Consider the following 24,448-nt stretch of genomic DNA (forward strand, 5'->3'; position numbering starts at 1 on the left):
CTATTAGCCTGGAATCTTATTAGTGTCATTATTGAATGTGTCTCTGAAATTGCATGCATCGTAGATACTCCCTCACGAACGAGTCCAGATGGTACGTTTAAAGGGATGTGCATAATTTACAAAGGGTCATTTAGTGAAGCTTTATTTAAGAGTCCTTGAGGGCCAAGGTCTAATTACAACGATACCAGCTTTAAAATATTCACTAGATTTTGTTCAACAAAACTTTTGTGGCAATTCCACCACACGTGAAATTTGTTTCCTTGAAATATTTGCATTGTTTATCTATAAATCCACGGATGTCTTTCTTCCCCTCCAGTACACCATGGAAACAGTTTAATTTTGGTCTTGAAATCAAGTCATTGTTGGTTATAATGTGGAGTGAGGTTACTAGGCATATTTCTTTGTATTAAGAATGTCAACTTTAATGTCATCATTTCAAACCCAGTGCTTACTCAATCATAAGGTAATATAGAACTGCTTGAATCTCAGGGTAAAAACTCACATCTTGATTGGACATATCCCAGTACGGTCTCTCTCCATACGACATCACTTCCCACATAACGATTCCGTAGCTCCAGACATCACTGGCTGATGTAAATTTCCGATAGGCAATGGCTTCTGGTGCAGTCCACCGGATAGGAATCTTGCCGCCCTGTAAAGATTCCAGCTATCCGTTATTTCCCCGTGTTCCCACAGATGTGCCAGCCATGTTTGTTTCTGAGGGTGGTGACTCACTGACAAGCGAAGACAACAGCATTCCTGAGGTACTTTCAGTAATAACAGGCTTGTTTAAGTAAAGTCTTCCAGGTTGAGGCAGTTCTCATGTGTGTTCGTTAAGCACGGGGAAGGGAAGGAGTAATCTGTCTAATTATTCTCGGAGTGCTGCTTAGGGCAATGTTACAGAAAGGAAATCTCGGGTTTTACATAAATACATATGTTATTTGGGGCATATCAAAGGAGATGGGCTTACTTTTATTTTGCCTTCTTCCTGCGCTCTCTCATCCAGCCTTGTCAAGGCCGTGCTTAACACTACCTCAGAAACAATGAACAAAGGAAGCCAAATTCGGACATTTCTCCCCACCTCCCTGTCTTCCTAGTCTGCTGTAGCATGACAAACGTACTCAATATATACAAAAGGTAATGAATGGGCCCTTGGGAAAAGTCAGTAGTTTTTCCATGAACGAAAGACTATTACTTAGCTAAATTATTTAAAATTTAAAAAAATTACAAAAATATTAAATTAACAAACTACCACCCAGAAAAAGATGAAATGTTTTCCAAAAACAAAATAAAACTACACTAAACACTCTCAAATGTTTCCTGATTACCCTTAGGTGTGAAAAAAAAATACTTTTAGTTGAGTTTCAAATTTCCTAAGGTTCCACATGGAGAAAAGAACTTGAATTTAGATCCATGCACACACAGTTCCAGCAACCATCATTTAAGATTGCCTCAGCTTTATTAGAGCTGACTCATCAGGATAAAAAAATTGCCTTGGTTACTTTCCTGCTCTGGGGTTCACTGTGAAAACCCCATGCACCGTGTTCATCCACCTTATCTACAGATGGACACACAGACTCCTAAGGGATCTATTTATGTGCATGGATTCTTCCAGAAACCTCTATAACTCTGCTTCTCTTCCAATACTAAAAACAACAATAAAAGGTCTCCTGGGCTCACCAAAGATTTTCTCGGGACTCAGAAGAGGATCTGCATGAGTACCGGAATTCTTTGAGGACTGTGTGTTTATTCCTTTAGAATGTTAGATTCTGATCATGAGGCTAAGAGAGCAGACATCCTGAGCCTACCCTGAGCACTTCTCACTGTGTCCTAATCCCTGCTTATCTATCAGTACTAAACTGAAAGCCATTAGATATTGGGAAATGCCCTATAAATTCTGTACATACATTCCCACACTCAATTAGCCAACAATTGGACCCTCAACCTGTGATGCCGGGCGGTGGTGGCGCACGCCTTTAATCCCAGCACTCGGGAGGCAGAGCCAGGCGGATCTCTGTGAGTTCGAGGCCAGCCTGGGCTACCAAGTGAGTCCCAGGAAAGGCGCAAAGCTACACAGAGAAACCCTGTCTCATAAAAAAAAAAAAAAAAAAAAAAAAAAAAAAAAAAAAAAAAAAAAAAAAAAAAAAAAAAAAAAAAAACCAATTAGCCAACAAGTAGAAATATTGCTTTGGCTTATACAGAGCAAAGAATTTTGCCCCTTGAAGAACCAAATAGCAAAGCTCAGACAAGACAAGGAGTACAGAAGGAAGAAAAAAAATTCAGAAATGAAGAGAACTTTAGCATTACATGGATATATATATATATGCATACATGCACAATAAGTCATCCATCCAGCCTTCTGATTCCCATAATAATGTATCATTTGTTGAGTCAATTGCCCTTGATAGTGGCTTCTGATCTGGCTCAATGTGACATCCTCACATTGTTCATGAATACTTTGCCCAAGAAAATTTAGAAGAAAGAGAATTCATTTTGCTTGTAATTTGAGACTCTACAAAATGGATACCTGTTAAGAGTGGGCTTCAGATCCTCTTTTTATAAAGGCATGGTTGAAAAAGGAATGCAGAAATATGGAGAGGGCCTGAAGAATGAGTTAACTTGAAGGAAAAAAATTAGGAAGAGTTCCAGCATCAAGATGACAGTCTCATCAGAGTGGATGCTATGCCAGAGGTAGGTGGCCAACGGTCCTTACCCTGGTAGTATAGGCTGCTTCGGGATCATCCTCAAGCACCCTGGACATGCCAAAATCAGACACCTTGCAGACCAAGTTGCTGTTGACCAGGATATTCCTAGCAGCCAGGTCTCGGTGCACATAGCTCATATCAGATAAATACTTCATCCCAGACCCAATGCCACGGAGCATGCCCACCAGCTGAATGACTGTAAATCGGCCATCATTCTTCTGCATAGGAAGAGAGAGGGAACAAACCCATTAGCATTAGGCCAAATCAATTATCACCAAGCATTTATTACCGGCTTCTTTTTGAATATCTGTATCCGGCATGCAATGAAACTCGGCATTATTTCCGGGCCCTTCTGAGCAAAGTCACTAATTCACAAGGAGAGCTGGGTTGGCTTCCTGTGATAGATGGATATTGTCCAAGTTTAATGAATCTATGGCTCACAGAGCTCCACGGTGTGAGAATAAATCAAATACTACCCTCATTGCCCATGGATTATTCAATAGCCTTAAGAATCACATCGTATTCCATTTCTTCTCTTCCTGAACCCTATTGAAAAAATTCCACAAATGCAACCGAACAGAATGTATACAAGGAATCTGTTAGTTACTGGATACTAGTATTTCCTTGGTTCGATAGAAAGTAGACACGTACCCTGAGGAATGCATCCAAGGAGCCGTTTTCCATGTACTCCGTTATGATCATTACTGGTTTACCTAGAGTTTCCAAAAGAAAAACAAAAGCCCTTGATGAGCCGTGCAGTTAATGAGATAAAAATGGGCTGTGCAAAATTTTACTGCCAAGACACCTGTCTTGTGCGATCTAATTTAATTAAAACAATCCAAGCTTATGCCTCAGCTGTGGGAAGCTAGGAATGAAATATTCAAAGGACAAGTAGGCTTAAATTCCATCTGGAAGGTTAACCCTTCGGATGGCTTGTTGACAGGGTCCTTAACGAAAGTGGCCTCTAGTACCCAGGGATCACATGAATGGATAATTGCTCTCTTAAACAACAGATGAAAATGATAAATGGGCAGGCCTGTTGAAATGTGTGTGTGTGTGTGTGTGTGTGTGTGTGTGTGTGTGTGTGTGTGTGTGTGGTGTGAGAGAGAAAAGGAATCTTTAGAATAATCCATTGATTTTATCCCCAGAAGAGCAGCTTGTGTGATGCTAAATAAAGTCTGTGGACAGAGAAAGCTTCCTCTTTATTTAAAGAAACTCAGGTTTCATAGGGATGTAGTTACACTGAATACTTCATTATTCAAACACACAGCCTGAAGCACACACCATATAGAACTCTACCCATCTCTTGCTCCCGTCCAGGACTCTTGTCCTTTCTCACCTCACTCATCTGTTCTATTTGCTTCCTTTAACAACTTATCTTAACAAATAAACAAATCGTTTTTGTAAAGTTGGTTTTGATCTTTGGGTTTAGTTTTTTTTTTCCTAGAGAAGGAATGAACAGGAAGGTGATCAAGTAGGGAGGTTGGGAGGATCTAGAAGGAGTTGGGGGAGGAGAAAAAAATATGATCAAAATACATTTTTAAAAAAATTTAATAAGATTATTTTATAAGTAAAATCTCCAAATCATTTCATCTGAGACAGGAGCTTGAACTCAGCAAAACAGTTGGAAGGCTTATGGAAACTTGGAAATCAACCTTCTTGTTTTGCTTTAGTTCTCCGGGGGACCTGAGGAGATAACCTTTCTTTAATTTCTTAGTCACAGGCAATGAACTCAGATTTGAAAATTCTTTCTACGGGGCACTGTTGGGGTTGGGGTGGGGTGTGTGTGTGGGTGTCCAGCAAACGCAGTAACCCTGTTATTTTTTTTCCACTAAGAAAATGTGGGGCAGAACAGAGCAAAAGATCTCCTTTGATGAAAGTAAAACCTGAGCTGATGACAATATTTACCTTTATTGTTCTTGCTGACTGAACTTAGTGATTTAGTCAGAAAACTAGGCTGGGATATCTCACTGTTGAAAAAGCACTCCTTATTCTACACAGTATATTCCCAACCCGACGATGTAATTGGAGGGGAGGGAATGCCCTCACTTCAGAGGCAGGACTTTTGAATTTTTCATTCCTAAAAAGTCCAATTTATTCTGTTGGCTTTGTGTGTGTGTGTGTGTGTGTGTGTGTGTGTGTGTGTGTGTGTGTGTGTGTATGTGTACATGTTTACTGTCATGTCTAAGGCATATTTCAGAGACAAGCTCTTTAAACCAGAGAATGACCCCATGCAGACTTCCAGTGAGGAATGGAAATCAGAACCATGGTGTAGACAGAAAGACCCTAAGAATGCTTCTGGTCTTGTTGATAAAGGTCCTCAGGGGCTTTCTCGCCTTGCTCAGCTGTGTGGGAGATGGCGAGGTCTCAGTACATTTGCCCTCTACAAGTCCTTGGCCACAACAAAATCACCTGTGTGAGTTTTAATCACCCTGCCTCAATCTAAAGATACTTTGTCAACTAATGAGGAAAAGTCAGCTCTCCCGGCCAAGCATTAACACCTAATTCCATTTCACTAGTTCCCCTGGAGCTCTCTCCAGAGAAGATCCAAGAGGAAGGAGCAGGGAGAATTTATGATCCTCCTCCTGCCCTCGGTCTAGATAGCTTCTCTGGGAACTGGTTGGTTTTGAAACCACACTCTGATTGGGCCCTTTCAACCTCACAGCTCCCTAGTTTGACTCTGCTCGCCACCTTCTCAAGTTTTCTGTATTCCCTTGTCTGTTTATTAAAAGTCTCCATTTGTCAGCATCTTGAAGAGCTCTCCACAGAAGGGTTTCTAAACTGAGCAGTGGTGGGCTCCGGGATGGAGATGGTTGCTTCCATACAACAGGCAGGGATGGAGGGCAGGACGTAGCAGAAAGGGAGGGGACCCCAACAACTTCTCTGGTGGAAACTTTTAAATCATTCTAATTCAGCGACAACTGCATTATGCAAATGAACGCAGTCGTTTGTAACAGTTACAGCCGTAATAGCTCTGGGTTTTTAAAGGCGCGGTGGGACTTTAACACAAAGATCCTCTGTTTCGTCTCTCTTCAGCAGAGGTGCTATGAAAATCACTGTCTGCGGCAGGAAAAACACCCGAGTTGTTGAACAGAGCCCCCTTTCTAGAAAAGGGACCTGCAGAAGTATTTAAAGGGAATGTTATCTTTTAATTAAAGTCGTGAGGGGCTTGGGCAGCTTCGAAGGCCATAGGCAACAGAAAAAATATCCTGTCTGTAAAAACCAATCTTAAAAAGCAAATAGAACTATTCTATGCTAATTATAGCCTTCACCTGAGGTAGGAAATTATACGTCCTCAGCCTCAAATTTCTTTTTTTGAAGAATTCTCAATGTGAGGAATGATGTACTCCTTCAGACACAATAACACCCGTTAACACTTAAAGAGGTGTGTGTGTTTAATTTGCCATTGTGCAACCCACTCTAAATATTTTATTTTCTCCCCAAAGAACCTTGCAAGGCAAGTTGTATTTATCTCCGTTTTTATAGACGAGACCAGTGAAACAAAAGACTGGCCAAGCCACCAAAGCCACCACCAGCTTCTGATAGAGGTGTGAGCAAACGCTCTTATCATCGGGCCAGTTATTCCCAACATGGATCCTGAACACATGGTACTGGTATCACCTTTACCTCGTCCTTTAGGAATGAAAGCCTAGATGGTTCTCCCCTAACCCTCACCCTCCACCCCTCCCACCCCCCACGCCCTCATCCATTCAAACTTCTTTAGAAGAGGCCCAGGAAGCTGTCCTAAAAACTATAAGAAAACACTTAATTCTGTTTATTTATTTAGGGTCATGGGATGCGGGCATGTATAGCCCAGGGAACTTGTTCTAAAGTCAGAGGACAATCTTCAGGAGTTAAGCTCTCTCCTCCCAGCCATGCGGGTTCCTGAGATTGAACTCAGGCCACAAGGCTTGGCAGCAAGCACATTTACATGCTTCTGAAGCAACCATCTTGCTAGCCCCTAAAAATCATTACTAGAAGACTCTGATGTTGGCTTAAATTTGAGGTGCTTGCCTATCTCTCTCTCTCTCTCTCTCTCTCTCTCTCTCTCTCTCTCTCTCTCTCTCTCTCTACCTACCTACCTACCTACCTATCTATCTATCTATCTATCTATCTATCTATCTATCTATCTATCTATCTATGTATCTATCCATCTAACGTAATCTTCTGGTTTCTTCTTCCTAAAGACTGTGTACTTTATGGCTTGCTACAACTGTGTCCATTTTCCCACTTACCCCACTCAAGCCTCCTCCCCTTCCTGTTTCTCACTCACTGAAGCAGCCATCCTGACACTTGCCACTTGTTGACTGACAAGCTTTTAAGACCTCTTAAATCAAACAAGAGACATCTTGGCCCCAGTGAAGACAGAGCCCCAGGCTTACAAGATCCTTGACTCGCGCTAACCGGGGCTCCTGGAGCGGAGCCACCTTAAACACACACTGCTCTGGTGCTCTCTCCGTGTGGCGTTTTAAAAGCTCGTCTTAGCCAGCTGTACAGATGTACACAGGGTTCCCTTCACAAAACGCATCTGCTGAGCTGTGTCGTATTTTAACTGAAGCGTGGTTCACGAGCTCAGTGAATGCTAATGGGCTAAAAAAGGAAGGGTCAAACCAGGTGTTACTGTAAATAGGTGCTGAATGGTAACAGCCATAAATCAGGCAGAGCAGACAAGCGAATCCCCAGATATAATAAAGATTCCCAAGTTTCGCTCCCTGCATCTGGAACCCAAGTTTCCAATCCAAGGTGTGGCGAGCTTTTGTTTTGCTTTATATAAAATTCATTTCGTTTACCATCTGCTTGTGCCTACCCTGTGACGATCAGTTTGGTCTAGCAAAGATTTGAAAGATGGGATGGCGTACCCAAAACTCTGCGATATTAATTTCCCCCAAATCTCACACAAGCTGCCTTGGAGACAGGGCATCAGCTGCAGTCATAGACCTATTTAGAGCTGACTGAAAGATTAATGACTGGTCCTGCACTGCGCTGATTTCCTCCTATTAGTAATCAGTGGGCCTGTTCCATCTGTCATTTCCCTAGAAAGAAAATGTGTATTTAATTTCCCTGTAACTTTCAACTTAGCTTTGTAGAGGGGGATGACCCACGTACATTTGGTGACAACGCCTTCCAGGTGGATTATGTTTGGGTGGTCAAACTGTCCCATGATGCTGGCCTCGCTCAGGAAGTCCCGCCTCTGCTTGTCAGTATAACCAGCTTTCAGAGTCTTGATGGCCACACAGATCTCTCTCTTGCCTGGCACTTTGAGACGCCCACTGCACACTTCTCCAAATTCACCTGTGGGAGAAGATGCACCAGAAATGCATTCAAGATGAAATAACTTTCATTGCATCAGGCACTTCGCTAGTGAACCCCAATGATAATTTCATTTAGCTCCCCCCCTCACACAAAGCTTTGTAGTAGGCACTATTCTCAGGGACTTCGTTCTATTATAGGAAACTCAAGCTTAAGGTAAATAAACCTCACCAAAGTTTTGCAGCTAGCAAGAATTAGAACATTCTGGATTCAGCCAGTCTAGCTACAGATCTTATGTGTTCATTTATTTTACCCCCATGCTCATTTTCCTGCAAATAAATACAAATTTGCACCAGAGTTCCTTACAGAACATCTCATTCATACTCTGAATGAGGAAATCTCAGCGCACAATATTTACATATAGACATATGCACAACACACTCACACATGTGAATGTAATGGTGTAATTTACATTTTAATTTACATACCTATTTAACATTCACAAAGGAAGCTGACTTATTGAACTCAGACACTTACCGACTCCTATGACTTTTTCAATTTTAATGCAGGATGCATCGATTTCTTTGGCAAATTCTCGAACTGCCTGGTTGGGGTCTTCGTAGGTAAAGGGATCCACATAAGTCCTAACACCTAAGTAATGAACAAGGGAATAAGGTGACTGGACATCTCCCAGGAAACTTGAATAAACATAAAGGGTCGAGTTCTATTAAAAAAAAAAAAAAAAAAACCAACAACAACAACAACAACAACAAAAAACCCAACCCTTCACATTGGAAAAGTTGGGTTAGCTATATGGTCGTTGACATACGAAAATGCTTAAATTCTTGCTCTGGTTTTCATTAGTGGGTAAACAAAGAATTTGCTAGCTGCTTAAGACACTGCAGCTCTACTGACTTCCTGGAATGTCCTCACACTTGAAGGATAAGAGTTTAAAAACAACGCATCCCTGGAGGAAAAAGAGGATCCCTTATCAGGAAATTTGGAATGAGTTGGCTGGATACTTTCTCCCAGCCAGTGGCTCCTAGCTCCATTGTCCTACCCCTCATCTCAAATACTCTCCCTTATCAAGGACAATAGGCACTTTCACGTTCCACAGGCCCTGTCTATAGGGTGTCGCATTTCCCCCATATTTAGACCAAGTAAATACATGACCAATCACGAACAGACTTGTGTTAAACCTAGATTAATGTACACGGGAGGAATACTGGCCACCAGTTGATTTGAGAAGAAGGCCTCTGCATTGGACCTCTGCTTGCATTCTGTTTGGGAGAGAAGGTAATGCTGTAGTCTAGCTGAACGTGTGAATATTCGCAGTACAATTCGCCCATGTATCACACTCACAAGTTGAGAATGTGAGCTCTGAGGCAGCTGGTGACATGCATTACTAACAGCTTCCTACCGGCGTTGGCACTGGGCACATGAGTATGTATGTAGATACCAGTTGATCAAATCTCCTTGATCATCAGACTTGTCTGTCTTTTTCCTTCTCTCTTCCTTAGTCGTTATGAATAACTGAATAGGTTGGAGCTTTATTTTTTTCACTATCTTGTCATCTCAGAAAGTACCGTACAAATTACTGCTGCGTCATGTGGCTTCTTTTAAGTGTTTTCAACTACTTACCTCAATTCCTTTGAATTTACTCCTTTGAGCCTGTCTGTAACATCAGCATCTAGAATCCCCTAACACATTTTTGATGGCTGTCACCCCAGCATCACATACTACCATTACGTAACCTTTTACTCTTTCATCATTCCCACACCCCAATTTTTTTGCTTATGAAAATAATGACCTAGCTGGGCGGTGGTAGCTCACACCTTTGATCCCAGCACTCGGGAGGCAGAGGCAGGCCGATGTCTTTGAGTTCAAGGCCAGCCTGGTCTAAAGAGCTAGTTCCAGGACAGCCAAGGCTACACAGAGAAACTCTGTCTTGAAAAACAAACAACAACAACAACAAAATAATGACCCATTACATCTTGCTGCCCAGCTACAGAAATGAGCCAGCTAGAGGAACACTTTTCCAGAGCAGAGGATATGATAAGCAGACGCTTAAGAACTTCCTGCCTTTAACCTCACTTTACATAGTTGAATCACCAATTGCACCTTGACATCCTTGAAGAACGTTATTTGGATAAGGAATACATTATATAAATATTAATAGGCACATTAACCAACATCTCTAAGTTAGACGACACAAAGCATGCTCTACGGAAAAATGACATTACTTTTGGAGCCGATTTTATACCTTGATTCAAATGTTTCTCTTCATCTGCTTCTTGTTTCGCTTTGCTGTACTTACTCCGTCTATTAAAAATTTAAAAAAAGAAAATGATTTCCAACACAAACCCTTTAACGAAACAGCTGTAAGCAAATTCTTCCCGACCACAACAGAAGTCGGGTGGATAGTCAGTGCACACTTCACGCATAGGAAAACTGAGGCTTGGAAGAGGCAAAATAAGAAAGAATAATGTTATCTCATGTTGAGTCAGAATTAGAAGCTTAAGCCACCAGAGTCTAGACCACCTGATTGGCTATTTTTTCCATATAACCCTATTATATATTTACTCATTATTTATCCATTTATAGCCTGTGTGTGTGTGTGTGTGTGTGTGTGTGTGTGTGTGTGTGTATGTGCGCATGCTGGAGAACTGTGCAAGCATGGGTGGGTGGGTGGTCAAAGAACAACATTGAAGAGCTGGTTCCTACATTCCACCTTCCCGTGGCTTGTGGCTTTTAGCGATTGAACTCAAGTTAAACTGCCTTTTCATTCTGAGCCATCTTGCTGGCCCTGCATACATATTATTCTTAATTAAAGCTAGTTTCATCAGTGAAATGGCAATAATGTTTAGTGTGTGACAGGTAATGAACAACACATCCTGTTGCTATAATCATGACAGTATCGTAACACCTCATTATCACATTAGGTTTCAGGGGTTGGGGATTTAGCTCAGTGGTAGAGCTCCTACCTACCAAGAGCAAGGGCTTAGGTTAGGTCCTCATCTGGAGGTTAGGGGGAGGACACACTCTCTCTCTCTCTCTCTCTCTCTCTCTCTCTCTCTCTCTCTATATATATATATATATATATATATATATATATATATATATATATATAAAAGCATAATATACCTAAGTTACAAATAAAATTCTAGGAAGTAAATATTTGCTTTGTACTTAACTACATTCCAATAGATTTTGTAGACCACTAGGTCTGTAAAATTCTCTTCTAATAAGAGGTACCTGGTATCTCAAAGTTTGCATGCTGCCTGCCCATGTCCTGTTGGGGTAAGATTTGTTGTTGTTGTTTTTATAAAGCTTTAATAAAGTGAAAAATCAACTCAAGACCTGAAAACTAAAAATGTTAAATATATAAACATGTACACACACATACAAATATATATATATATATATAATTTTGTGCCCATGTGTGTGGTTCTAGGAATGGAACTCAGGGCCTTTTGCATATGCTAGGCCAGCATTCTACACTGGACTACATTCTTGGCCCTTAAATATATATTATGGTGAATGAGGAGAAGTTACATCACCTAAAATAATTAGAAAATCAACTCATTTGATTAATACAGATCTCTTCACTTTGGGAGACTAAAACCAAATTACGGAATAAAACGTGTTGACGGATGACTCTATCATAACATAACATTTACAATGAAATTAAATCATTGTGCTCTGAGTTTCAGAGGTAGGGTAAGACTCACGAAGGAAGGCCACGGTGTTTGCATTCCTATCAGCGTGAGACATCTGCAACCCCTCAACTTTGAACAGGTAGAAAGGCAGGATAACCTCACAGAAGAGAAAACAGCAGAGAAACTAAAGGAGCCAAGCAGAACATCGATCGGGCTGCAGGCAGCCCACCTCTGGCAGCACAGCCCGGGGCACATGCGCAGAGTTTCCTCCCACAGCCTCTCTGGTTTGTCAGCTCCGCGGGCACCAGCTCAGCAATCAGACCCTCAGAGCCCACAGATGTTCCTCTACGTGGATAATGCCCTCGCAAATAATAATACCTTGTGCTCTTACATTGCACTTAACTTTTCAAAGTAGTCTCATTACAAACATTATCTCCTCCCCTAACTGTTTGCAAAGCACCAGCCAGCTTAACAAAACAGAGACCCCAGTTACCACAGTTAACTGCAAAGTGCATATTTCAGGACCAAATAACAGCCTGTGTTTTCCTTTGCAGTTCGCTTTTCAAAGGGCCTTCAAAGGGTCTATTATTTAATTGCTTGTTCACAACAACCCTATGAAAGGAATCAGGTGGAAACCACATGTTCAGCTCCATTGTACAGATGAGGACTCAGAACCAGGGGCATCAAGGGAATCTCACTCACTTTCCCTCCTGGCAAGTACAGGATTTGATGGGTGCCGTGAGTCAACCCAGACCCACACAGTGCCTCTCCTAGAGAAGATGACTGTTACAAGATAAATGACGAGACTTAATAGTACATTCAAAAGTATTGATTGATTGCTTGTGTGTGTGTGTGTGTGTGTGTGTGTGTGTGTGTGTGTGTGTGTGTGCATGCACATGTTAGTGTGGATGCCAGACTACAACACTGGGTATTGTTCTTCAGACACTGTCCACTTTTTGGCTCTTCCTATGGCCTGGGCCTTACTAGTTATCCGCCTTGTCCCTGTTTTCTCAAACTGATTACCAGCGTACATACTAACTACTATGCTGGCTTTAATTTGGTACAGTTTGGGTCCTAGGGATTGAACGAGGGTCCTTGTCCTTACAAAGTAAGCAGCTGGCTGGCTGAGCTCTCTCTCCAGCCCTAACAGTGCATAGTGTATCAGTCAATCCACCAAGCAGATTCAGCTGCTCCGGGAAAGCAATGGGTTCAAAGAAACCAACAGATTCAATGCTGTGAATAGAAAGAACGTTCTATGAAGTATGGAGTCCCCTCTACCCCGCCCCCTCCCCTGTCCTTTGCCCCCTTTTAAAGTTAACTGAAGGGTGTTAGGTCGGAGACTACAGGAACAATATTTTAGGTCAGAAAAAGTCCCTAGCGTGCGATAGGCTGTCTTATCAGAACTCTAAAAGCCTTATCTGCAATCACAAGACTATCTTTTAAACCATTTTAGAATTCCAACGGTGAAATTAAGGGGGAAAAAATACATAGAACAAGAAAGCTTTAGTAACGGCCTTCCTTTATTTACCTTTCTGGAGGCCCAGTGCAGAAAGTGGTGTGTGCTAGAAAAGCATTCTACCATTGAGTCATACCCTTGAGCTCTTGGCATTCATTGGAAATTGTAGAGTTGGTTTAAAAAAAAAAAAAAAAAAAAACAATGGATACCTACAACAGAAACCAGTGGCCTCAAGCAAGCCTGAAGCACGGCTGTTTTCACATCAAGCACATTCATTAAAAATGGACAAAGCCAGAGGAAATACAAAATGGCAGAGGTCATTAATAGTAAGGCTGACCCTCCCATCCTTTCCTCAGACTTGCCAACACAGAAGAATTAAAAGAGCGTCGAAGGTGCACATTTAAGGATCTTTTTAATGTGGAGTGTTATTTGGAGTAGAGGACCCTACAAGGGTACAGGGGACATTGAGAAAGAAACACGAGGATTACTGTTCAAAGGCTAATTGCAGCCTATTAGTGCTCTAATAATACCTTGAAAACAAAAATGCCTGAGTCTTGCTCTACCTCCATCACCTCTGACCCTTTCCCCCTGGCTCAGAGTGGGACAATGTGGCTCATTATTATCCCAAGAAAGAAAGACCACTGAAGCTTACTTTGGGTGAGCCCTCCTGAGGAGCTCAGTCTAAATTGACATCCCAGACAGATCACCTGAATGGCAGAAGCAAGGCTTTGTGGGAGATTTCCTAATTACAAAGATGTGGGCAAGGTGATTAGCAAGGGGAAGTAGTGGAGTGGTTTCTTAGAATGGTCCAGAAGGAAACATGGAACCTTGCCACAGAAGGCGTCCTGGCAAAGGGCCCCACACTGCAGGTGAAACTTTTAGAGTGAATGCAATCCTCCCTGCTGACCCAGGGACTGACTAATAAGGGCATTAACCATCACCAGAGGGAACAGCAGGAAACCGCCCAGCCGATGGACGTCTCTTCCTGGCACCTTGAGTACTCAATAAAACAAATAAGAGGACAGGAGTGTGGCAGGGGCCTCCCATAAACCTCGCTTTTATCAAAATACCCACTTTCCCCATCAAGTGGACAGATTTGATGGATGTGGTTCACGGTTCCAAAGTTAATTAGTAAAAGGTAAGTAATTTATTCACTAAAGTGCAGATTAAAGAAGAAGCAGTAATGAGGCACATGGCTCCTGTAGAGACCCCTTCCAGAGATTCATAGCCAGCATCCTTCTTCCCCTTCCTCAAGCTGCCACTGTTCCCACATCAAAAGACGCCTGAACGCTCCTCCCAAGCAGCATTTTGATGGAGCTGGAATTGAACCCGTGTGATTGCATGCAAGTTGCTTAGAAATGTTCCCCTGGGAATCATTTGCCTGCTAATTGTGTGAATGTACATGACGTCATCAGAGCCTATTTGGGCAAACACTTAAGTGTACTCATTTCTATGGGGGCATAACATTCCAGAGAAGATTATGAGGGCTCAAAGAAAGGTAGACACAGGTAGAGCTGTCAGTCCCAAAGTAGACAGTGTTAACCTCGGGTAGAAGATAAACTAACTCAACTTGTTTCATGCATTCAATGTCACTTAGTCGAAGATCACAGGTTGATTTACAGGACCTGATAAACATATCTAAATCTCTCCATGGAAGCTAAATTGCTTTCTTTAAAATCAATTTGGTGCTTTGTAATCTGGTGAAAGGGCCATTTTATAATTCTTACAGGAATAGAAACCCAGTAGCACTGGCCATCAGTATTAGGGCACCCTGAGTCATGCTGTCCCTTAACCAAAGAGTCTTTTAAGAAAACCCAAGAACTCTTCTTATACTTTAGTCATTTTCTTAATACTATTTCACATGTTTGAACAATAAAATACTATTGAGGGCCAGCATGATGACTCAGTGGGCAAAGGCACTTGCTACCAAGCCTGTAGACGTGACTTTGATCCTTGGGACTTGTATGGTAGAAGAACAGAACCAATTCTTGCAAGTTGTCCTTTGACCTGTGTGCATATGCTGTGGTACACATGTGTGTGCACACACACACATACATGCTAAATGAATAAATAATTACCATAGAAGAAGAGTAATCTAAAACAACCAGTTTGGTTGATTTTGAAGGTAAATTGATAAAATCATTGATATCACAGGGGAAGGGTTGTCAAAGAAATTCTATATAGAACCCATTGTTAGTCTGGGAGGTTCTGGGTTCAAATAGCATTTAATGATACAACTATTAAGAGCCCTTTGAAAGGGAAGTTTAAAAAGCAGTAAAGAAATTGGTTAAACTAAAAGCCATAAATATACAAACATGTAAATAGGGAAATGGTGCTTTGCTCTTAAGAGAATGTATGAGTATAGTTTGGGATAAAAGCTCTCAAGACAGTATCCCGTTGTCGCGTTTACAGCAAAGCAAGACAGTTAGGTGCTCTGGAAAACAGATACCCTCCTGAAATGATAACTAAGCACAGATCTACAATGCCGTAAAATGTAAATTAGAGGCTGTCCAGACAGCTTACTAGGTAAAAGCATCTACAGCCAAGCCTAAAGGCCTGAGTTCGATCCCCAGAACCGATATGGTAGAAGAAAACAGACCCCTCAAGCTGTCCTCACCTCCACACATAAACATAGACAATATAGAAAATGTAAAAAAAAAAAAATTAAAAGTAAATTAATTTATTTACTTGAAACTATGTGGGTTGTAAAAACATATCTCAGTCAACACACTTAGCACGGCAGGACAGCATTTAATGTTGATTGCATGTTGAATACTTAAATAAAATCTATAAATCAAGTAATTTCATTCCTTGACAGAAATTCCTAAATGCTTACACATTCAAGTTGGGAAAGAAAGGAAGGAAGGGAGGGAGGGAGGAAGGAAGGAAGGAAGGAAATAACCTTCCGATAGACTCTAGAGCTGATCCTGCTTACCTCAAATTCAGGCTTCTCATCATAAATTAAATGAATACAATAAAATAAATAAACATTACCACTATTTTAGAATCTAGCAACACGCCACCTGGGAGCCTGAGGCGGTTTCCCCTTAAATAACAAATTAGCAACAAACAGATTTTCTCCCGGTGACGACATCAGAAGCTCTCAAACTTTCATTTCCATCTACATCTTTAGAGGTCTCACACTCACATGCCAACAGCACAGCCCCTGTGAGATTCAGCTCAGCTCACAGGGGCTCTGTTTCACTGTGGACACAGGCTAGCCCACACCCCTCAATCCTCCTGCCTCAGCTTCCCCAGCGCTGGATCACACCATGCCTGGTTCCTAGAATGATCCTTTCCGACACCAACATTCTGGGGCTTTCAGAAGCCAGAGGCAGTAACAGGCAAAGGACTTGGGCAGGATGATGCTCGGTCTGAGACTTTCTCACACTGCTGGCCAAGGCTGGCCAAGGCTACTTCGGGGTACCATGGGCTACCTGTCATGTGTCCTCTAACTAAAACCCTGGGCCTGACGCCTTTGTCTGCAGTCCCTGTCTCTTCTCGGCTCACCTGTTGGTGCCCTATTTTAACACATGTAGTTGTCCCAGATAACAGAGCAGACAGCCTGCATGGGGAGAAAGAATTAGCTGAGTGAGCATCCTCCATGGAAGGCCTGTCAACTACCTGGCTCCAGGCAGCCCTTCCCTTGACAGCTTTATGGCTGGCACTAAGGAAGAATCAATATGAGGGCAAGGGGCTGACATTTCATTTTCTAAAATGTGATCCATTGAGGACCAATCACCAAGCAGTGTTTATCAGCCTTGGGAAGTGACATTTTTTTTTTAAATGGGGGAGAAGGGGCAGAAATCATCATTGAGTAACTGGACAGGCTCAGTTCTCTAAGGGGGGATGGCCTCATAATTGGAAATCCCATGCATCCCATGGCCATTCTTCTCTTATATAATAAAGTGATCAATAAAAGCACAAAGGAAAATTAAGTCCTCAGACTTGAGGATGCTGTTTTCCACAGCCTCAACTTTGAATAATCCTGTCTCCCTGCATTATAATGTCATGGTTTTTCTTTCTTCTCATCAAAGCTGATGTTTGAAGCTGAATATCCAGAGATAAGAATATCCAAACTTATCTCTAATTGTTTAGTCTGATGGCTGCATGTGGGGACAATTGAAACAAACAAACAAACAAACAAAACTGTGAAAGAAAAGAAGAAAGAAAGAAAAGAAAAGAAAATGAAAGGAAATCTCCAGAAGAGCTGGACCACAACTGCAAAATGTCCCCAGTCAATGCACAGGACGAGTTCACTTGCCAAGTGTTTGGAATACTCATGCATCTCTAAGCATCACAGAGTGGCTAGACTTCAGGCTACTTTTTGGAGGTAGAGGTCATTCTTGTCATTCATTCATTTTTCCCTTAGTTTTGTACTTCCTGTGTTTGTACTTGAAACACTGAAATATGCACTAATTCAAACAGATACTCATGTAATCTCCATGTTCTCCCATGCAAATGGAGGCGTTCGGGATAATGCACCACTCCCTACGCACCACATAATGCATGTTACACATGACACATGTTCACAAGCAAAATCTCATGGCAGCAAATGCAGAAAAGTCTTGATTGCCTTTCAATTTTTTATTTCTTGGAGACATAGCTCACCACTCTAGTCAAATACACCTACTTACAGACTTGGTCAAAAGGAGTGAAGCCATTGACACACAGAGACACCATACAGAGCACAACATTGGTCCACGTCGTGTTATTATTAGAGGGAACAAATGGATCTCTGTGTACTGGGGTATTCTGGAAAGCAAGGGTGCGGTCATGATATTAGGAAACGCACGTGCCTAGTGGGTCTCTCGGGCAAACTCTCACGTGTGTGCATCACCGTTGTTTCAAAGACTGTGCAACCAAGCCATCACTACTTCCCTTTCCCTTTCAAGTATCAAGGTACCCCTTAACTGCACATGGGATAAAGATGCCACCCAATCAGATTCTGAAAATGTTGATGGCATCTTCCAAGGGATGAGGAGGCACAGTGCTCATTTGTATTCCCTACCATTCATATGCTGACGCGTCTACTACGTTGCTGTGGTACCTAATGTGTCTATCACAGTTTCTTGCCAACAACCAACCCTTGGAGGCAGGCAATACATAGCCACTGCTATCTTATAAAAGAAAACAAATACATTTCTGTCAATTGCCAATGCTCAATGTTGGGGCGCAGAGTCCAGGCTTACTAGAGAGAGAAGCCTAACACCTCACAGCTCAATGCATCTAGAAACCTCCCACTGGCTTCCTGGAATCAGTTGACATTTTCCAAGCCTCTCCATGGAGAAGGCTGACACCCAGTCCAGGAGGGATGTGGGATGATCAAAGCGAAGGGAAGAACCCGGCATGCAAAAAGCCTTTGGCTTTGTGTGGAGAAGACAAGAGGGTCCTGAGAAAACTGAGCAGGAGGAGGACACGTTCCTGTCCTTACCTACGACTGATGACGAAAGCCGCAATGAGAATGACCACAAGCACCACACTGCCAGAGACGGACACCAGCAGGACAGTGGAGTTGGCGCCGTCTCCAATGATCCGGGAAGGCACTGGAATGACAATCACATGGGGGTCACATAGCGGGTGGTCCTAAGAGAAGGAACTTGTTAGCACATTCGACTTCCTGAAGCTATCCATGCAACAGCATCTACGAAGCAAACACCTCTGAACGCCCCCCCACCTCCACTTTTTAAAAAGTAGAGTCCTTTGTGAAAAAGACATTTGGAAAGTTTAAGAGGGACAAATAGTTTCCCATGTTCTCCTTCCACACACAGCTATTAAAACTCAGCCTATTAGAGTTGGGCTCAAAGCCACCTCCTCTTTATAGCCTTCCGGATAAAACCAAGGATGTCGGTGTCCTTTAAAGTCATCTCAACTTTCCTATCCGTCTTCTTCATCCTCATGTGATAATCTGTCAATAAGACCACTTTATATCTATAACAGATAAAGTTGAAAATTCATCCCCACCATCTTCTTATCAAGTAGGCCCAGTTTGGGTCAGTAATGAAGGAGGCAGCATCTCTCACTCAGGAAACTATTGTCCAGTCAGTCATTCCAGCTCTCCAGGGAACAAGACTTAGTGTTTGCACAAAGGACTTAAAAACATACATGCACACTAATGACACGATTTAAACAGATTCCTAGAAATAAGTAGGGAAAAAAATGGGTAATTTTGGTTTGTTCTTTAATCTTCTCAGGAAGAAAACTTTTCTTACTGTGAGGTGGCTACAGAACCCTCAATTAGTCAGGTTAGCAAACCCATTATTCATGGTTGGTTAGAAGCTTCAAAAAGACTAACGTTGACATCATTTTTCATTCATTGGAAGACAGATAAGAAACTATTATGAAAAATGTTCCTCTCCAAACAGTATGAAGGTTTCTAATAAGTAGACACTGGCTATCATCTTGTTTCATTGAAATGTCCACAGTAGCCAAATGCTTTACCTAGCCAAAAATTATACACAGCTCTTTGGATTTCAGTAGGGTGAGGCTCAACCTATAAATAAAAGCATCTGGGAATGGGTGGTGTCTGGGTGGTCTCTTTACCTGTATTGGTAGTGACCTCCAAGGGCTCGCTGAAGTCTCCATAGCCAGCGGCAGTCCTGGCTCGCACGTGGAACACATAGGAAGTCAGAGGGTTCAGGCCTTTGATATCTGTGTTCCTAGCAGCCGTCCGCACTATGCGATAGCTTCGTTCATTCTGGTCCTACACATTGCAGGAAGGTAAGATGGGTGAAGCAGCAGAATGAATCGCCTGAATCTAGGTAGGAGGTAGAAGCCAGTGACCTGACACTGGATACATTCTCTAAGCCCCATGGTCCCTGAAATGCTCTGCAGTGTTGAAGTACTGGTGTCACTTTTTACAGACTCAAAAAAAAAAAAAAAAAGACAGAGTCCAGGGTCACTGTTGACACTGATGATTATTTTTATTTATAATTTTTTTTTTGCCGTGTTGAGGATGAACCAATCTGATTTTGAAAAGAATATCATATGATGGTTGATACCCTAAAATTATTATTAGTAAATTGAACCAGCAAGCTGGTCTTTATTTCAGAGTCTCACCCCCTGTGCACATGCTCCCGGTCCTCAGTGTACAGTAGATCGGGACACAACTGTGCACTGGAAACCATTACACCCATTTCTAGTCCTTCTACTCCATATACTGCCTCCCTTAAGAAGGTCCCTTTCTGTCTGGAAAATGGCAAAAATATTGTAATCTGATAACAAACAGACAGTTCAGGCCCTTTTCCGCTTCTATTAAGGAAGCCAATAAGCAATGCTTTTAATCCCAGCACTCAGGAGGCAGAGGCAGGTGAGTCTCTGAGTTCAAGGCCAGCCTGGTCTACAGAGTGAGTTCCAGGATAGCCAGGGCTACACAGAGAAACCCTGTCTTGAAAAACAAAAGAAAAGAAAACAAAGCAAAACAAAAAGATTGCTCATTTTCAGGACAAGCTTGGATGCAAATAGCTCTCTTTAGAGACAAGTTATTTGCCGAATTAATGCCTTTCTATAAGGGGCTGAAGAACCTAATTTTCCTCACCCAGTTTCTGTTAAAAGTCATCAAAACCCACACCTTCATTTGAACAGCAGTGATCTGCTTAAACATATCATTATTTTAGCAGTTATGAGTCATTCTCCATGATAGAAGGTATATAGATTAGGTCTTGATTTCTTTTACTAGAAAGAAAATATAATTATATTGGAACATAATGTGTATATTGCAAGGTAACGAGCCAAACATTACATTTCATGATCAGATCTTGATGGGAATCAAGACGCATTTGATTTTGGTATTTATTGCTGTTTCATGATTTAGAAATGTTTCATGCTTGAAGAACAGAGGGGAAGGAATAGAAAGAAGGAAAGAGGAAGGGAAGAAGAGGGGAAGAAGGAAGTGAGGGAGGGAGAGAAGGGAAGAAATACCTTTTCATAATACTTGACTTCATACTCTAAGATTACTCCATTTGGTCGATCTGGTTCCAACCAAGCCAGAGCCACACTGTATCTGGTGACTTCTTTAGCCTGGACCAAGGCGATGGATGATGGCGCTGTCAGAGAGAGAGAGAAGAGGCGGGGAGAACTGATGTTACTTTACAAAGAAACATGTTTTAGGAACCATCCCTGAACGATTTCACTTTACTTTGGAGAGTTCCACGGACTCGCCTCCCTCCTTGCCACGTTGCCCTTCTCCAAACAAGCACAGCATTTTTCATTACCATTCTCTCCAGGCTTTGCTTTGTATATGGGTTGCCTTTGAAAGATCATCTGTGAGGGGGGCTAAGGACAGGGCTCAACGGATAAAGTGCTTGCTCTGCAATCAGGAGGACCCAAGTTCGAATCCCCAGCACCCACAAGAAAGCTGGGGATAGCTGGCACTTATCTGTAAGCTTGGAACTGGGGAAGTGATGGAAAATGAGGAGGATACTGGATATCTTTTTATACTTGACATCATCCCGTGACCACTATCCAACACACACACATACACACACACACACGCACGCACGCACGCACGCACGCACACACACACACACACACACACACACACACACACACACACACTCAACTGTGAAGTAAAGCGTTGGTGAGTGACTCCAGAAGTCCACAGGGTTATTTCCCTAGTATCTGAAAACACTCTTGCTATTGGGTGGGCTATGGATAGAGGGCATGCTGCCTGCGGTGTCCATTTACAAACCATAGTTGCCTCAGGGTGACCTCTCTTCAAACTAAGTCTTTCACCCCGCCCCCAAGTGCTGATGCATCTTACTGATATTTAATTTTATACAATCAGGGGGACTTGCCATCCTTCCACAGTTGCTGTGGGGAATGCTGGTAGGCAAGGATTTATACACTTTCCAATATAAATAAAGGTACTGCTTAATTACAGTAAGACTTTTCCATTTAAACATGGCCATGCAAATAATGAAGAACACAAATAAAGCCACAATGGTCTCTCTGGACATAAATGACATTATGCAACCATTTTACAAGAGTTGAAATTGTTCTTGTGCCTGCTGAGTGGCAAACCTTCCTCTCCAGTGAGAGAAACATAAAAGCAGTCTTTTTGGGTATGTTATTGAAGTGGGGGTGGAGGTGGGGTGGGGGGTGCATACTTGAGATTTATAAAATCAGGTTGCCCAATGCTTGCATCTCTCCTCTGCGGGCGCTGTCATCTCCAGCCAGCTGTTAGCAGCTCTGCTGTGACAGACGTGGGCCAGTGCCAATGTCCAATCCCCAGAGAGAAGAGGAAACTTCCATGAAATCCTTCGTCTTATCTCACAAAGCTGGCCTGAAGTACCAGAGATTAGGGGGCTTGCTAAATTGAATGCATATTCACTTTATTCCCCCAAACTGTGGGAATATGTGAAAATGGGCTTCCAACAAACAAATGTTATCCTGCTCATACAACCCTCAGTACCCACGGGACTGCCAATTCTCAATGCGGGAAGGAGTAAGTAAAATAAATTATCACCAGAACCAGAATATGGAAAGCCACCAGACCCGCCTGACCATATGGGATGTGTATCTCGGTGGCAGAGTGGAGAGGACAGGCCAGTCATAAAAGGAAGTCTCCATGACAGAGCCAATCTAGCACAGGTTGTCTCCTACACACAAATACTGACAGCCTGACATCTCTGTTAGGGATGCCGCAAGATGGAAACATGCATTCAGACATCCCTCCGCAATGCTTCTCTCTCTCTTTCTCTCAGCTACTCCAGATTGGAACTCAGGCATAAACACCACTGAAAGATACAGTGCATACAGTACACATGGTCTCCATCAAAGGCAAGGCCAAGGTTAGCAATGGCCAACTGGTTGAACAAAGCTGCATGCAGCAGACATATGGAAGCCACTGAACATCTGAAGAAAATGAAAAACGGAAATGTGCTCGTTAGATGTACACACACACACACACACACACACACACACACACACACACACACACCATGACTTTTTTTTCTGTACTGGTTGGCATGGAACTTTTATCCTATAAAATTCAAGAAACAACTTTCTTAAATGTAGAGGCAGAGAGGTAGCCAGGCTCAGAAGGCTGCCTGGCTGTGAAAAGCCATTTCACTCCAGGTAATAAATATATTCCCTAAAAGAGCACTTTAGCATACACTTCATAAAAGGGGGCTCTTTAAATTCTGATGCTTGAGATTGGGAAATGAAATAGAAAAGCGAAGCCATTAGAGGAAAGGCAGGAGAGAAACAAATCAGAAAATTATCAAATGAACTTTCTCTCAGAAGCAGTCTGGGTTAGATTCTGGAAAATCGACAGGTTCTTTGGGCAACAATTGCCTGTCTGCCCTCAGAGAGCACGGCTGAACTAAAGCGGCTTCTCTCTGACTAGGGCATCGGACATTGCGGCATGGGGAAATGAATCCATTTCAATTTTTGAAGTTAGAACAGCGTTCCTGCCGCCACCAAAGGGAATCTGAGCTCAGCTTGGGTGTTTGAAATTCCCGAGCAGGGAGTCAACAACACAGTACAATCCCGTTAGCTAATAGAATATTCTTAATGCACACCTACTTGGAAAATTGATGTGTGCTGATGTGAAATAAAACGGACAGAGTGGACCTTGTCTGGGATGTCATAAAACGCAGGAGAGAGGAATGGGAAAAGAGAAACAAACAGAATGTAAAAGAAAGACAAGGAAAATGATCGGACGAGGGAAGTCAGGAGAGTTCGGAGTTGATGCATGCCTCTGGTACCATCTACAGAAACATGGATTAAACACTCTAATTCACAAAAAGTACCCTGGGGTGGGACTGTCATATTTGAATTCTTTATTGAACAGCTGCTCTCGAGGTGTGTTTAAATGGGCACTGTGACAAAAGTTGTCCATGGCCGGGTGACTCCGGGAAACATACCCAAGTCAGGCATTTGAACATGCCATGCTCTCTCAGAAGAGTTTCGTTCGTCCTTCCCCTGGGAAGAACTCAGGCCTGAGAAAACTTCAGCTCTGCCATACTGCCATACTTTGGACAAGAGGCAACTTGGATGTCCTCCACATCATAAGCCACATATGGGCTCACCCCTTGCCTTTATCTATCCTGTTTCCAATACAGTCTCCAACTCCACATCTGGAAGCCATCAGCCCGCCACGTGTGCCTGCCTGCAGCTCGTTTCCCTAGATGAAGTATTTGGCAACAGAACCCCCGAATCTTGCTCTTAGCCCAGTGGTTCCCAGGCACTGGTCTCCTCATACCACCCATTTGCTGCCCACGCCTCCAACTTGTATCATGAATAAGCAATGTTCTTCTGAAATACACACACACTATTTATTTAAAACTGTTATCTTGGAAGAAAATTTCCCGTTAATAAGTTAAACACTATTATCATTTCCAATTAATGACAGATAACCATGAAAATATAAAATG

At 42.4% G+C, this 24,448-nt stretch overlaps 1 protein-coding gene across 2 annotated transcripts in view; it reads right to left on the reverse strand.

The window, feature by feature from the left end:
- The window catches only part of Epha4 (EPH receptor A4), a 143,012-nt gene that overhangs the window by 12,823 nt on the left and 105,741 nt on the right, over positions 1–24,448 (reverse strand). For both annotated transcript variants that reach the window (XM_052749973.1, XM_052749974.1), the window contains exons 6-14: positions 20,991–21,115; positions 19,614–19,773; positions 18,505–18,616; positions 10,219–10,277; positions 8,493–8,606; positions 7,812–7,997; positions 3,357–3,418; positions 2,714–2,923; positions 503–652 (exon numbers count right to left, since the gene is read on the reverse strand). In XM_052749973.1, coding sequence (XP_052605933.1) covers positions 503–652; positions 2,714–2,923; positions 3,357–3,418; positions 7,812–7,997; positions 8,493–8,606; positions 10,219–10,277; positions 18,505–18,616; positions 19,614–19,773; positions 20,991–21,115 — 1,178 coding nt within the window. The remainder of the gene's footprint in view (positions 1–502; positions 653–2,713; positions 2,924–3,356; positions 3,419–7,811; positions 7,998–8,492; positions 8,607–10,218; positions 10,278–18,504; positions 18,617–19,613; positions 19,774–20,990; positions 21,116–24,448) is intronic.

This window comes from Peromyscus californicus, unplaced genomic scaffold (assembly GCF_007827085.1).
Source record: "Peromyscus californicus insignis strain IS unplaced genomic scaffold, ASM782708v3 Scaffold_21__1_contigs__length_65335640, whole genome shotgun sequence".
NCBI lineage: Eukaryota > Metazoa > Chordata > Mammalia > Rodentia > Cricetidae > Peromyscus > Peromyscus californicus.